The following is a 14,747-nucleotide window of genomic DNA, read 5'->3' as shown; positions in this document are numbered from 1 at the left end:
TAGTTATCAGTATAGAACACAGGTTGGTGAATCAGTCAACTGATATATTAACCAGCTAAGTGACATTTTCTAGCGTCTGGCTGGTGGCTAGTGTTAATTTCAAGCCCTCATTATTTGTACACACATTCCTTCCCGCTGTCAAGTAAAACAGCAATGGGGGTGCGCTTGTTTTGTTTCACCGAACGGTGGGTGGAGGTCAATTTGGAGGTTCTGAACAGGGAATCAGTGGTACAGAGGCAACTCCGCCAATGTGGGTGAATCAAAACAAGTGCACCATGTTAATTAACATTGATACAAAAAACAAAAACAAAACAACTGCATTTTTCAACAGAATCAAACAGGCAAGCCAGTACCCTGATAGTTAACACACACCTGGACAAAAAACATTTACAATTTGAAATGTTTTCAGATATTTGACAAAGCTGAGGTGCGTTTGATTTTAATTATAAGACGCAGAGTGATTTGAGAGGGGATTAAAGAGGATTGTAAGTTATTCAGTGCTTCGCCGGGTTAATATAAGATTTTGTGGCAAAAGGCATTGTCAGGCAATTTACCCACTAATCACCAAACTGCTCGTATCCTTATACAAATTAAGACTAAACCTCACACCCCTCACAACGCTTTTTGCAAATATTAACCAAAAAACATTTCAAACCTTGTTTTGTTTTACCCAGATCCTGATAGAAAAAGAAAATGCTGAGTTTCAGTAACTCTCCCTTCATAAGAATTGCACACGTCATTGATATAAAATACAAACCTCCCTATGTACAGCTAACACAAACAAACCTGGGCAAGTATGCAGTCAATATTGTAAAGTATAACAGCCTATAACAGAGAGTTTGGAAAGTGGTTAGCAGTCGTTACCAGGGACATACCGCCATGTTGGAAGAGTGACAACAAAAGCAAGTCCTGTCCCGTTCATAGTAATAGTTAAACACCCTAACACCCACAGAAATAAGGCATTTTCTCTGATATGGGAGGAACTGTGCATTCCCTCTATGAGCAACATGATCAACAAGTCACCAGAAGTCAAGTCACTTGAGCGACCAGGGAAACTCTTGGGAAGAACGTTCTCCATAAGCACATAAGTATCGACTTGCCGTTCTTGGTTTTGATAATCAGCCCAGATTTCTGCGCTTCCTTGTTTCCCTACTGATGAGATTTAGTTTCACGAATCATACTACTTTTACCTGACAAGAGCAAAATGGACTAGAAGTTGATTCCATCCATTTAAAGCTTTTATTTTAAAGACTACAGGAATAATAACGCTTGAAGATGCTTGAAGAACGGTTGCATCCATTGTTGGGGTCGATATATAGCTCTGTAGTCATATTATTGTTTTTTCTGTTATTTTTAATTCATGCTAACTATATAGCTAGCTAGCTAGCTATGTTAACTCATCAAAGCAAAGACCTAATGTTATGAAAGGCATTACCAAAGCAGTAAAAAATACATGTTTTGTGTAAATACATAACTTATTTTTCTTGGCCAGAACTGTGAACGCATGGTAAAATGTGATATTACAGTCTCTCCTTTAATGTTCAGCCCTCCAACAAGGCTGTATGCCCCTCACTGCTAACCACTATCCAGATATTCTGTTGCAGGTCTGCACTGGGAGAGTGAAGATAAAGTTAGCATATTCTGCTGTTGTTTCAGCATGGTTTAAAATATAGGCTAATAAAAGACCCATTATTGAAGATGACACAAAATCCTTTTTTTCTTATCATTTTTAGGTCGCACTCTCGATACTTATGCAACTGAATGTACATTTGTAGTAAGAGTACTTTAGGCCTAATTTTCCGTTGAGTCTTAAAATCATACTTTTCTTAAAGCAAGTGAAAAATCATTTGCCAATGTAGTGTGACAATTTATTTTGCTTTTGCGCTGAAGTTTCACTTCACTTTTCTTAAACTAAAATTAAGTGACAATATCTTGAGAAAAGGCAGATCACTCAAGAAAACTCAAGAAAACAAGGTGATTTACAGTGGAAACAAGAGAGATCATCTTTCTCAATTGGCAGTTTTTCACTTGTTTTCAAGAATGTGATTTTAAGACTAGCATAAATACTTGGTTAAAATGGATGTTTTTGCAATTTAAACCACTGAAACACTTCTCATGATTTTCCCTTATATATTTCAAACTCCCTCAACTCATATTTAGCCCAGGTTGGACACAGATAGTTAGAGTAACTATTTACACGTACATAAAAACACGCTACGGGGTGAAGTTGCCTTTGTATCTGTAGAGGAGGGACCAGTTTCACTACAACCTCTACTCAGTGTAAAGTAAGACGCCACCCACAAAAAACTTTTCATTGTTTCACAGTTACATTTGAGGCATTCAGCTGACGCTCTTATCCTGAGCAACTTAGGCCCGTTACATAATCACACACAGCAACGAAAACATAGTCACACAGCAACAAAGGGGCTTTTCTTGCGTAGAAAAATGTGTTGTCCAAAATTTTGTAAAGTGAACTTAACGTTAGAGGTGGAAGCAATAGATGCAAATACTTCTAAAGGAAGAATTAAAAACAAAGAAGTAGTTATCGACTGTAAACACATACCGACAACCGTCATAGTTGCCAACTTGTCTAATCAGAGGCAATACGATGAAGGAGGTTGTCAAATTTTGATGCTGACATCTGAAAATATTGGTATTGCCTCTCTTCACCTAAATTTAGCATGGGCAAAAGAACAGAATAATATTCCTGTAGCAATATGTTGTGAACCTGCGTTAGCGTATGCGTGCACTGTCTTAAATATGTACCAGGCCTTAAAGTTAAGTGCAGCAGGAAGGGGTTCAATGCCTTGCTCAAGGACACTTTGACAGGGCACATGGCTGTTGATGGACACATGGACTGTAGCAGGAATTGAACCTACGATCTATTAGGTATTTGATAATTTCACTAGCTGTTGTGGGTCTCTTTAACCAGTACATATATATGAAGGGATTGATTTCAAAGCGGTATTTATGCTTCTATCCTCAAACATCTATTCTGTAAGCCAAGGACTTTAGGCGACTCATAACTCTAATAAAAACCAAAATGTGCGTTACTGTATTGCTAGCAATCATTTCATAAGAGTAGGTGTAAACTTGTTCAAAGGCTGGATATCTCATATACATATATCACAAATACATACATTTGTGCGTGTCCAACTGAAGTAAAGCATAAGTGAGGTAGTGACATCACTACGGGTAGCCAGGACAGCCAATATTGTTGTCGGTTGACTGTTAGGTGAACCCACACTGGGAATATGTGTTCCCAAAGCTACAACTGTTACATTTAAGTTAATCGTGCGTAGCCACGCCTCCGACTTAAACAAGGAGGTCTGGAGAAATTCTCGTCATAAAACGTGGGAGAAGGAGACCTTGCTGGGCCAAAGGCAGCTCTGATTGGCTCTGAGTTTGAAATGGGATTCTAAAACAAACCAATAAAAACGGCAATACTGGTTTGTTTTTCAGCCCGAGGAGAACACGTTTGCATTGTTGGCTTAGCTACAACGCTGGCTACGTCACCGAGTTAATTCACGTTAATATACACACTCTTTGGATAAATTAAATGAGCGAGATAAAAGATAAGATTTTATGGGCTGTTGCCGCTGCACATCGTTTAAACCTCGCCTTTGTAAAGTTTAGTTTTGCTAGCTAGCTAACTGTAGCAACTTCCTTGTTGTTCCTACGTAAACGAGTGAGCAGCAGTGTCAGGCTCCGCCCAAAGCGAAATTTGATTGAATTTCTGGTTTGAATGATGACGACACCCCACTGCGTCATCGCCGTTTTCTAACCAACTATTGTGTTTAAATTTCTCCAGACCTCAGTCGTTTTTAGCCGGAGTCAAATATCACTTTAACCATTAGTGAGGAAGCAGCAAATCCGAACCATGATTAGTGTAGAAAGGCAACTTCACCCCTTCACATAAAAATACACAGTCATTGGTAGAGTCAACTCCACGGAATAGTTAGAAACAAATAAGTTAAGAATTGTCCCTTCACTGAGATATTGTAGAATACTGAAGTGTGTGTGTGTGTGTGTGTGTGGTTAGGGTGATTTGGGGAGGAATCAAGGAGGTTAACATTGTCCTTTTTAGCACAAAATATTAATTTAATCTCCCTAGTTAAAAATAGAATTTAAGGAAAATGTCTCAGTAAACAATATTTATGTGCCTGCCCGACATCCCCCTCGTTTTAACAAATCACTCCGTTTGCATGTTTGTATGAGTGTGTGTGTGTGTGTGTGAGTGTGTGTGTGTGTGTAGTGGTGTAAATCTGTATGTGTAACACAGTTTAGTTACTAGCACAACAAACTGCACTTCTTTGCATTTCAAAATAAATACAGGAATGAGAGGAAAACAGCAAAACAAAACAAAACAAAACAAGAATCTCTTTATAGACAATTTCTGTCTCCTGAACCAAATTCCCCAAGGCATGACATTAAAGCCCCGATCTGGTAAGCTGATAACCTTTTTTCATCTTATAATATGTTAAAAAAAAACTTGTTCAGGAACAATATGAATGTAAAAAAAAAAAAAACCTTTATGGTACGTTTAAAACTCGATTTTGGATGTTAAATACTGTCGGTAATTGGTATCATGAGCTCAATTGATCGATTTGAGAGAGCAAAAAATTCTTTGAACTACATTTTGTTTGACTCCTTTTTGTTCGTGTTCGAAATAAGGGGCGGGACTTCAAGCTAACTCAGTAACTAAAGCAGTAACTATTTAAAGCTTGACTTAAAATGAACTGGGATCCCAACAACACTGAAACTGGGTCTGTTAAGAATAAATAAAAATAAATTTCTCAGTCATCTTGTGCAACACAATTGAACAACATCATAGAAATTTTAGGGAAACATCTATTTTTACAGTACAACAACCTAGAGGCCAATTTTGGTGATTTTAGTGGTTTTTGATTTAGGGGGTCAAGGTGTCAAAATGCATCACGGAACAGGAAATAGATCCCAGGCCACGCCCCTCAACTTCCTTTAGATTTGAGTAGCTTTTGAAGACGTTGACGCTTGTTACGTCGGTGTAACCGGCGGTCTGACGAAACTTCCTCAGGGATACCATGATAATAAACTAGGGTTAGACCGATATATAGGGCCAATATTTACCTTTTATTAGAAATACTGGATGGATATCATGCAGTTTGATTGAATATTTATTGTATAACTGATCAATATTAGACTGGCTGTCTATGGGAAGCCCTTAACTTGAACTGAATCGGATTCCACACAAGTACGAACAAATATGTGTTGTTATTATTTAGGGCTGCAACTAACGATTATTTTCATTGTCGATTAATCTGTCGATTATTTTCTCGATTAATCCATTAGTTGTTTGGTCTATAAAATGTCAGAAAAATGTCGATCAGTGTTTCCCAAAGCCCAAGACAAACAAATGTCTTGTTTTGTCCACAACCCAAAGATATTCAGTTTACTGTCACAGAGGAGTAAAGAAACCAGAAAATATTCACATTTAAGAAGCTGGAATCAGAGAATTTTGACTTATTTTTCTTAAAAAATTACTCAAACCGATTAATCGATTATCAAAATAGTTGGCGATTAATTTAATAGTTGACAACTAATCGATTAATCGTTGCAGCTCTATTATTATTATTATTATTATCTTGGGGTTTCAGTGGAGAGTTTTACTGTCCCACGATGGTCTAAATGCGGTTTCAGAGGCTTTTCCACCACGAGACGAGAAGAAAATTCTGGGGGAATCTCTGAATACTTGCAATTCTTTGCATGAAAATGGTAAAATGTATAGATACTGAATACCAGAAAATATCGGCTATCAGTAGCTTCAATGCATAAAAAACCAAAACATATCGGTCGAACCCTAGTATCGCCACAGAGTCGGCTCTTCCAGGCATCCCATAATAATCAAAGAACGCTGTGTGTTAAACTACGGATCGGGACCAAACGTTTGTTTTCATGAGCCTGGGTTCTGGGGATCAGAGACAGAATTTTTGTTTTAGGTCCTCGGGTGAAAAAACACTCACTCACACACACACACATCATTATTCATTCATTCTTCCTCTGCCTCTTTCTCCTTCCTCTTCATCACTCAGGTCAAAGGTTAGACATCGTAGTCAGGCAGAAACTTCATTCTCTCTCTCTCTCAGACACACAAAAAATCTTTCTTGCCATCCCTCTCGTGTCGTCTCTCGCTCTTGCTCTCTCTCTCTCTCTCTCTCTGGGAGGTCAAAGGTCAGACGTCGTAGTCTGGCAGGGCGGAGTAGCTGATTCCACCGACCGACGGAGGGCTGGAGTGGAGGGGAAGAAGCCAGCAAAACACCGAACCTGGAGAGAGAGAGAAAGAAATTTGATTAACAAAGGGAACAATTAACAATCAATCTGCTGTATGTTCACAAGTGTAATTACTTAACTGAATTTGTGCACAACACACACACACACACACGCTCACCTCTTCCGAAGACCTCCCGCAGCAGGGCGAGCTTTGGCTTGCGGGTGTGTGTGGGGTGATGGGGCAGCTGGGAGGAGGAGGAGGAAGAGGACGAGGAGGAGGAGGAGGAGGTTCTGTCCTTCATCATCAGCCTGTTCCTCATCTGCTCAATGGGAGTCTCGTCTGTTATTATAGAGACCAACTGGAGCGAGAGAGACAGACAGAGAGAGAGACTTTAATCAATCGTTATAGGCTGGAAAAACTCATTACCAATATTTTCCTTTAACATGGTATCTGTAATAGAAATAGAATTTAAATACAATTTAAGGAAAATGTGACAGTAAACAATACTTATGTGCTTGTTAAATATGAACAAATCACTCCCTGTTTGCGTGTGTGTGTGTGTGTGTGTGTGTGTGTGTGTGTGTGTACCTGGTCGTAGAAGATGACCATGACAAACACGCCAAACAACACCGACTCCACCAAGAGAATGATGTAGTGAGCACTGAGAGAGAGAGAGAGAGCGGGAGAGGAAGAGGCAGAGAGAGAGTAAACAGCAGACTCATCAGTAAGTTGAACCTGTAACCTCAGTGTCTTTCAAGCAGCAATTCACAAAAATTATAATTCCAAGTCTGCAATGTGATGTGAACCAAGTAAAAAAGTGCAGGCCGGTCACTGCGCTAACTGACTGGCTAAATCACTGACTGACTACCTGACTAGCTAGCAAAATAACTGACAAACTAACCAATGGACTACCTACCTACCTAGTACCTACCTAAACAGCTAACAAACTATCTGAATATCCAACTGACTAGCAAACTCGCTAACTGATGGACTACCTAACCAGCTAACTAGCTGACTGAAAATCCAACTGACTAGCTAACTATCTGAATATCCAACTGACTAACTGGCAGACTACCTAGCTAACAAGCCAGCTAGCCAGCTGACCATCTGAATATCCAGCTATTTACCTAGCTAGCTAACTGACAAACTAAATGACAACCTATCTACGTACCTACCAAACTGGCTAACTAGCTGACTATGAATATCCAACTATCTACCTAGCTAACTAACTGAAAAACTAACCAATGGTCTACCTACCCATCTACCTATGTACCTACTTAACCAGATACCTAACTATCTGAAAATCCAACTATCTAGCTAACTAACTAGCTAACTGAAAAACTGATAGACTACCTACCTAGCTAACAAGGTAACTAAATGATTAACTATCTGAATCCAACTGATTAACTAGCTAACTGACAAACTGACAGACCTAACTAATTAACTATGTGATAAACAAACTATCTGACTAATTAGCTAACTGATAAACTAATCGAATAACTGACTAATTAGCTAACTGACTACCTGACAAACCAACTGACTGACCTGGAAGTGGACGTAGGTGCTGTCCTAGCTCCTACGGTCGTTACTGCTGTCCGAAGTCCCATCTCTGATGCTGTTTCTACCTGGATTTGAATCGTGAGTGCTGTCCTTGTTTCTGTGGACGTTAACGCTGATCTCTCCACTCTCTGCCTCATCTGTTTTTCTTATGCCACTGTCCATGTTACTGTGCGTTCCACTCTTTGTCCCGGCCAAGGTTTCTTCCGTTTCTTTCCTAATACGGTTATCTTGGAAGTTTTTCCTTGTATGTTTCGCCGGGTACATTATGTAGAATAGGTAGGCTGTTATGTCTTGCTAAAACTTGCTATCGTATGTCTTGTGCTTTGTGCTGCTTCCTTGTGTTTGTCTTACATCATTCTCTTCTACGATTGATTGTTGATCAGTTAGATCTAGTTAGGCTCTTTCTCTGTAAAGTCGTTTGAGTCATGCTTGTGATAAAGGGCTATAGAAATAAATGAACTTGAACTATCTAAAGAACTAACTGAGTGACTAAACAGATGACTGGCCAATTGCCTAACTTACTATCTAAATCAATTTATAGTGGTAAACCAATATTTCTCCACATCCTTTTAGATCTATAACTCAGTTTTACACTTTTGACTGAAGGCCAAATCGTTAATTACATGAGGTCTGTACATAATGCTAGTCATGAGCGAATAGGGCTATTTTTTCTCACACTATCAGGTGCTTGCTGGGCGTCTCCTCTCCTTCTTTCTCGGCGTCGCCCTCTCTCTCGCTGCGTATTCGCCACACCCAGGCCGACACCACCAGCACCATGGAGTACAGGCTGGCCATGCCTACAGATGGAGGAACAGGGATAGGGAAGTGGTTGTGATACCGTTAGTGTTAGTTTCAGTAGTAGTTGTGACAGCAGTGATAGTGCCAGTAGCGGTACTGGGTTCCAACACTTTAAAATGTATTTTACAACAACTGGCAAACTTAAAATCATCATTTAAAATTACATTTTTTCCAAAGTTTCCTGGAAAACAAAACAACTTTTCCAGGATTTCCATGACTGGTAGCAGTAGCAGCAATAGTAAAAGTAGTGTTGGCAGTAGTATTAGTTGTGTACTCACCGGTGTAGAAGAGAAACTGGATGAAATACTTCTGGTTCAGCTCCCCGACACAGTTGTTGATCCTAAAACAAACACACACACATACACACACACACATACACAAATTACAAATTTAGCGTAGCTGCTTAGTGGTTTGATGATCAGGGAAAGAGTGAATAGGAAAGTGGATGACAAGAGGGGAGAGAAAAGAAAAAGGAAAAGAAAAGGGGGAGACAGGGTGATGGTAAGCAGGAGGAGAGGAGAGAGAGAGACGGTGTGGTCAAAAATCGGTGTGACAAAATCAAAGGAGAGGAGAGAAAAGAGAGGGATGAAAAACAGAGGGATGAGGGTAAGTAGTGAGAAGACATAATGGTGAGAAACAGAAAAGGAGAACAGGAAAGAAGGGAAAACAGAGAGAGGGCTGGAGGTTTGGACTGACCAGGGACAGTGATGGTCCATGCGGCGTATACACCTCTGACAGACCCTGCAGTGATGCGCTCTGGGAGGCCTGTAGGTTTCACACCGACTGCACACCGTCCAGCCTTCACAACCCTGGAGGCAGTGCACAGAAAGCTAAAAATACAAATCCTGAATCCACAGTCATCTCTGCTGTCGTCACAGCATTAAAGGTCCGGTGCAATGAGAACTGCATTTCTCAATTTTCGTTGTATAATTTAACAAAGGACCTGTTAATGTAAAGTTACCCACATTATTATAACTGTCAGCACTGTGGAAATTTGACTAACACAGAATCAAACAGATTTAGAATCCCAACCTATTTCCTGGTGTAAACGATGTCACCTAGACAGGGGTTTTAATGAATGCTCTGATTGGTCGACAGTGTGCAGAGTTAATGAGGTGTCCCATGGTCTGTCAGACAGTAGCCAGCCAGCTACTGTGGCTAAACTAGCCAAAATGTCCATGCCTCCATATTTGCTGGGTGTTGAAGTTCCAACTCTGGATATTTTTTTAAGATTGAAATACAAGCTTTGTACCATCTAATAGGGCTGAACGATTTTGAAAAAATATCTAATTGCGATTATTTTGACTGATATTGCAATTGCGATATGATTTGCGATATTAGAGGGAATGATCATTTTTACATCATTATTCTCATTTTCATTGAAAAACGTATTAAAATGATTATGCTGTGATTTTTGCGGGGATCTGTACCAAACAAAGATGTTTTCTTAAGTCTGTAGAATATGATGTGTAGGCCAGGACATCTCTGCAGCACGACAATATTTAATCTAAAATGGTATTTTGACACACATTCTGCCTTTAACAAATATTGCGCCTCCTGCGATTTGAAAATTGCAGTAGGCCATATTGCGATTTAGATAAAATTTCGATGAATTGTTCAGCCCTACCATCTAACCATGAAAAACTGAAAAAAATGAAGCTCTTTGTGTTAGAAATCAACATCAAACTTCTCCTGACTGAGTTGAAATCACTGCACTGGATCTTTAAGCTCCAGGTTGTTGTGGCTGCAGCAGGAAACCAGCTGCTCCACTTCTGACTTGTCGCCGTCGGATACGAGTCCGATCAGCATCGGCGTCGTCAGCAAACTTGACAGCGCTATTCCCGACAGCACCTGAAGGCAGCATAATGCCACAGATGCAATACGCTTCACGACACTACCCAGCAAGCGTCTGACGGACGGAGCAGGCCGAGTCCAAACCCCGATGGTCTACGTGACGTGCTGAGGTGCAACGTCAACCCAAACAAGCAAAAACTCTCACAATATACTGTATTATGGCAGAGAAAAACATCATATTAAAACAGCTTTGGAAACTGTTCTGATGTCAGAAAGATATTTAGGTCCTGACTTCACAAAACGATGCGGGTAGTGAAAGCGTGACATTTCCTGTTTCCCCTGTTAATTGACCCTTTGCATGTGAAATTAAGTTTTCACATGTGAAACAAATATTGTCACATGTAAAGGCAGGTGAAAGCATGTAGGAAAAAAAAAAGTTCACGTCACATGCCACACTATACATTGAAATTTTCACATCTGAACTAGCTTGATATCAAAATACAACGTGAAAAAAGCACTGGATACATGTGCTTTTCTGTGTGCTTTGAATTCACATGTGGGTTTTTCACATGTGACTTTTTGGGGTTTAATTGCCTGGATAAATAAAAAGAAAAGAAATCCCTGACACACACAACCTGTTTTGTGATTTGATATGATTTGATGTGATATGATTCACAGGAACAAATCACTCGCAGGAACGTCACTGAACTAATTACGCCGAGTGCAACGCTCATACGCAAAACAGCATCATGGACACAGTTCTTCACAACGCCGTCATTTAAAAACACACCAAGCAGCTCAGCCACTGTGCTCATAAATTACATACTAACAAGCCCTGAAACCGCCATAAACACAGTCACACAGTCATAAATACAGAGTCTCACAGCCATAAATGCAGAGTTTACAATAAGTGCGGCTTCTCTCTGATGCTCTGCACCGTATTATTAGTGGGTTTTTTTGGCATTTCGCTTTCAGCCAGAGCAAAGTACAATGAGGGAGCAGGTGGAGAGTAAGTAAGTAAGTAAGTAAGCTTTATTTATATAGCACTTTTCAAAAACAAGTTACAAAGTGCTTTACAAAGACATAAAAACAAGAGAAATTACCAGATAAAAAATAAAAGTAGAATTGATACAGTAATCATGACAAGCGAGGTATGGATTACAAAAACACAATAAAACAATTAAAATAAAACAGAAGAGTAACTGATTCAAGAGAAAGCAATTCTGAAAAAGTTCGTTTTTAAGAGAGATTTGAAAGAAGAAACAGAGCTAGCCTGCATGATCTCCTCCGGCAGGACGAGAGATCAGAATCTTGCTCAAAGACACGCAGACGATATCGAACCTGTGACGTTTCTGTTACGGGCCACGGACTGCGATCCTACAGAAACTTTGGCTCTCTGAAACCTGTTGATTTTCCCATTTACGTTCACGTGTTTTTCACATCTTCACTGTGTTATTATTCGTGGTTTGGCTCGATCACAACACATAATTAGATTGTGATATTTCGATTTTTTGCTGATTATTGCAACAGTGCGTTCTGCATATATTCCATTGTTGAAAATGACTATGCAAACATTTAGGTGTTAGTTTGATTAAAATGGAGAGTCAGTGGACCCTCAGTCCCTGAAATTAACTTTGTGCCTCACCTGCCGAGAGCTGGAAAGCTAAAAAGAGAAGCGAGGAGTTCACATTCACACTGAGAGTGAAACTCACCCTCTCACTCATCCGTGACGACTGGGACCGCAGGTCTGAGAAGTCTATGGCCGTTTCAGGAAGAGGCACCATACCTGGACACACACACACACACACACACACACACACACAGAGTTAAAAAGTATATACACACATTTTACATGATGGATTAAGCGTACTTTTTCCTTTTTTGGTACTTTTCCCTCAGCATTTTTCCCTCATGACTCATTTAACTGAATAGTAAATGGACACACGCACACACACACACACACACACACTAACCAGGATCTGAGAAGACAGCTTTGGAGTGGCAGGCCAGCAGCAGCAGCAGAATCAGGTTAAACACTGATCCATGTAGAGTACACCACACACTGTCAGAGAGAAGAGAACAAATAAATAGCATATTCATTACCTGAACAAATATGATTTCACCTTCCTGATTTCATTTATTTTTCTTCTATTTGCTTGATGAAGGAATACTCTACAAACCAGTAATCCCTTAAAATACTCTTACATTTACATTAATTGATGCAAAAGCCCCTTAAAATGAGTTAAGAGAGGGAGACCCCATCAAAACCTTGTTAAACACCTCTTAACGTTTGACTGCTTACTTTCTAATTTAATGTAAAATTCAGGGAGACAGGAACTTTCCATTAATAACTTATTAATAACCCTGTAAACCATGTACAAATGGCATAAAAAAAATACCTTAATATTTATTGTCTCCATGAACTAACCCATGAATAAATCTCTTAAAAACCCATTATACTAACCTTAGTTTTTTAAAGCTATTTTATTTTTAATGGATAATTAATGTTTATGTAATGGAGAATTAAGGACATTTTGGGGATAAAATTAAGGGGTTTGGTTTCACAAGCTCAACGAAAGAAACACAGACGGGGGTGTGGATCACAAACGCAGCGAGAAACCAGACAAAAATCACACACAACATTAACTAATGCTCCCTTGAGATAGACAGACACAACATTATTATGAATTAAATAATTGAAGGAGCTAGCAACATGTTGAAAACTACATCTAGCTTATTAATGGAAACCAAAAAGATGCACTGTTTGGTTTGGTGGATCCAAAGCACAGCTGGTAAACAAACAAAAACAATACATTTCCTCTAGCTCTTTATCTAATTTACCCAATTTGTCCACAGGGATCATTAAAGCTTCATCTGATCTATAGGTGGATACAGTTAAAATATATGTTGTATTGGGAAAAACAAGCTGATACAGAGCCAGCAAAGAGAATTATATGATGTTAGGTACAACACTATCAATGTTCAGGTAGCTTATAGCTAAATGTCAACTCTATTTCTCATTAGTAAGGAAATAAACAGGCTAAGAAGACAGTGAAAACTACATGAATAGAAAACTACACATATCTAACGTTGACTAAGCCCCAAACCATTATCTTTATCAAGTTTGTCCACTTTCTCCACAGGGATCATTAAAGTTTTATCTAATCTAACACGGGCACAGCTAGAATCTGTGCCGTTATGGGAAAAACAAGTAAAATATGAGATGTTAGCTACTAAATGCGAATGTTATTTCTCATTAGTAACAAACTTAAGAGGCTGGGAACACATTGAAAACTATGAATGGCAACAAAAGAGCTAGTAAACTAACAAAATCTACACATATCTTGTCTTGACAAAGTGAAAAAGTATTATGTCATCAAATTTACTCAATTTAGGTTTCATCTAATCTAAAACAAGTTCATATAGAGCCAGTAGAGTCACACATGTGGTGTCAGTTCATATTAAGTACAGCATGATCACTGTTTATGCAGTTTATGGTTAAATGTCGACGCTATTTCTCAAAAGTAAGGAAATAAATAGGCTGGAAACACACTGAAAACTACACCTATCTTAGGAAGAGCAAACAAAAACCTTCACTGTTTGGTTATGGCTGATCATAAACTAGTAAACAAACCAAAACTACACGTATCTTATGTTGACGAAGCCCGAAAGTTTAAGCTAATCTAACGAAGGTAACGTACAGCTAAAATGTATTTAAACGTATATATCTTAATATGAGAAAACCAAGCTGACACAGAGCCAGAAAACTAAAATATATGTCAGCTAACGTTAGGTATAACATAATCAATGTCTGCGTCGCTTACAGCTAAATGTCAACACTATTTCTCGTTAGCAAAGCATTACAGATTGTCAGCAACAGAAAACTACACTTGTGTTTATGAATAGCAACCAAAGAGCTTCATTGTTTTGGCATGGATAAAAAAAAATAGCTAGTAAACAAACGAAAACTACGTGTATCTCGCGTTGCCCATGTACAAAAGCGTTATTAACATCAGCCCAAATATATTCAAATACGCGTGATTATTGAAAAAACAAGTTCATACAGGGCTAGCAAAGAAAAATACGTTATATTAGCTAGCTTAACCGGCTAGCTGTCATTCCCCTCCAGTATGAAATGAATGGAGCGCGCGCTGAGCCACTGACGCCATGTCGTTTCTTTACGGTTTAAACTTGACAGAAACAGAAAGCACCGACCTTCCCGAGTAGGCCGGGATGAGGACATACTGTATGACCACGTAGTCCGCGTAAAACACGCTGAAATAAGTTAAAATTAAACAAATAAAGCCGCAGGGGTCTCGCCTACAGCGCAGCGACGCCATCTTCT

The 14,747-nt window shown here is 39.2% G+C and overlaps 1 protein-coding gene across 1 annotated transcript; it reads right to left on the bottom strand.

Moving 5' to 3' along the window:
- Positions 1–6,071: 6,071 nt before the first annotated feature.
- Positions 6,072–14,747, bottom strand: LOC139913397 (palmitoyltransferase ZDHHC3). Its single transcript, XM_071901399.2, has 9 exons — positions 14,618–14,747; positions 12,376–12,464; positions 12,115–12,188; positions 9,305–9,417; positions 8,887–8,948; positions 8,487–8,607; positions 6,839–6,911; positions 6,428–6,608; positions 6,072–6,303 (listed from the first exon to the last, which is right to left on the bottom strand). The coding sequence occupies exons 1-9, from the start codon at positions 14,740–14,742 to the stop codon at positions 6,212–6,214; spliced, it is 930 nt and encodes a 309-aa protein (XP_071757500.1). The 5' UTR covers positions 14,743–14,747; the 3' UTR covers positions 6,072–6,211.

This window comes from Centroberyx gerrardi, chromosome 23 (assembly GCF_048128805.1).
Source record: "Centroberyx gerrardi isolate f3 chromosome 23, fCenGer3.hap1.cur.20231027, whole genome shotgun sequence".
In the NCBI taxonomy this organism is placed as follows: Eukaryota; Metazoa; Chordata; class Actinopteri; order Beryciformes; family Berycidae; genus Centroberyx; species Centroberyx gerrardi.
Note: the sequence above shows the minus strand (reverse complement) of the source record. Positions and strands in the feature narration are given on the sequence as shown.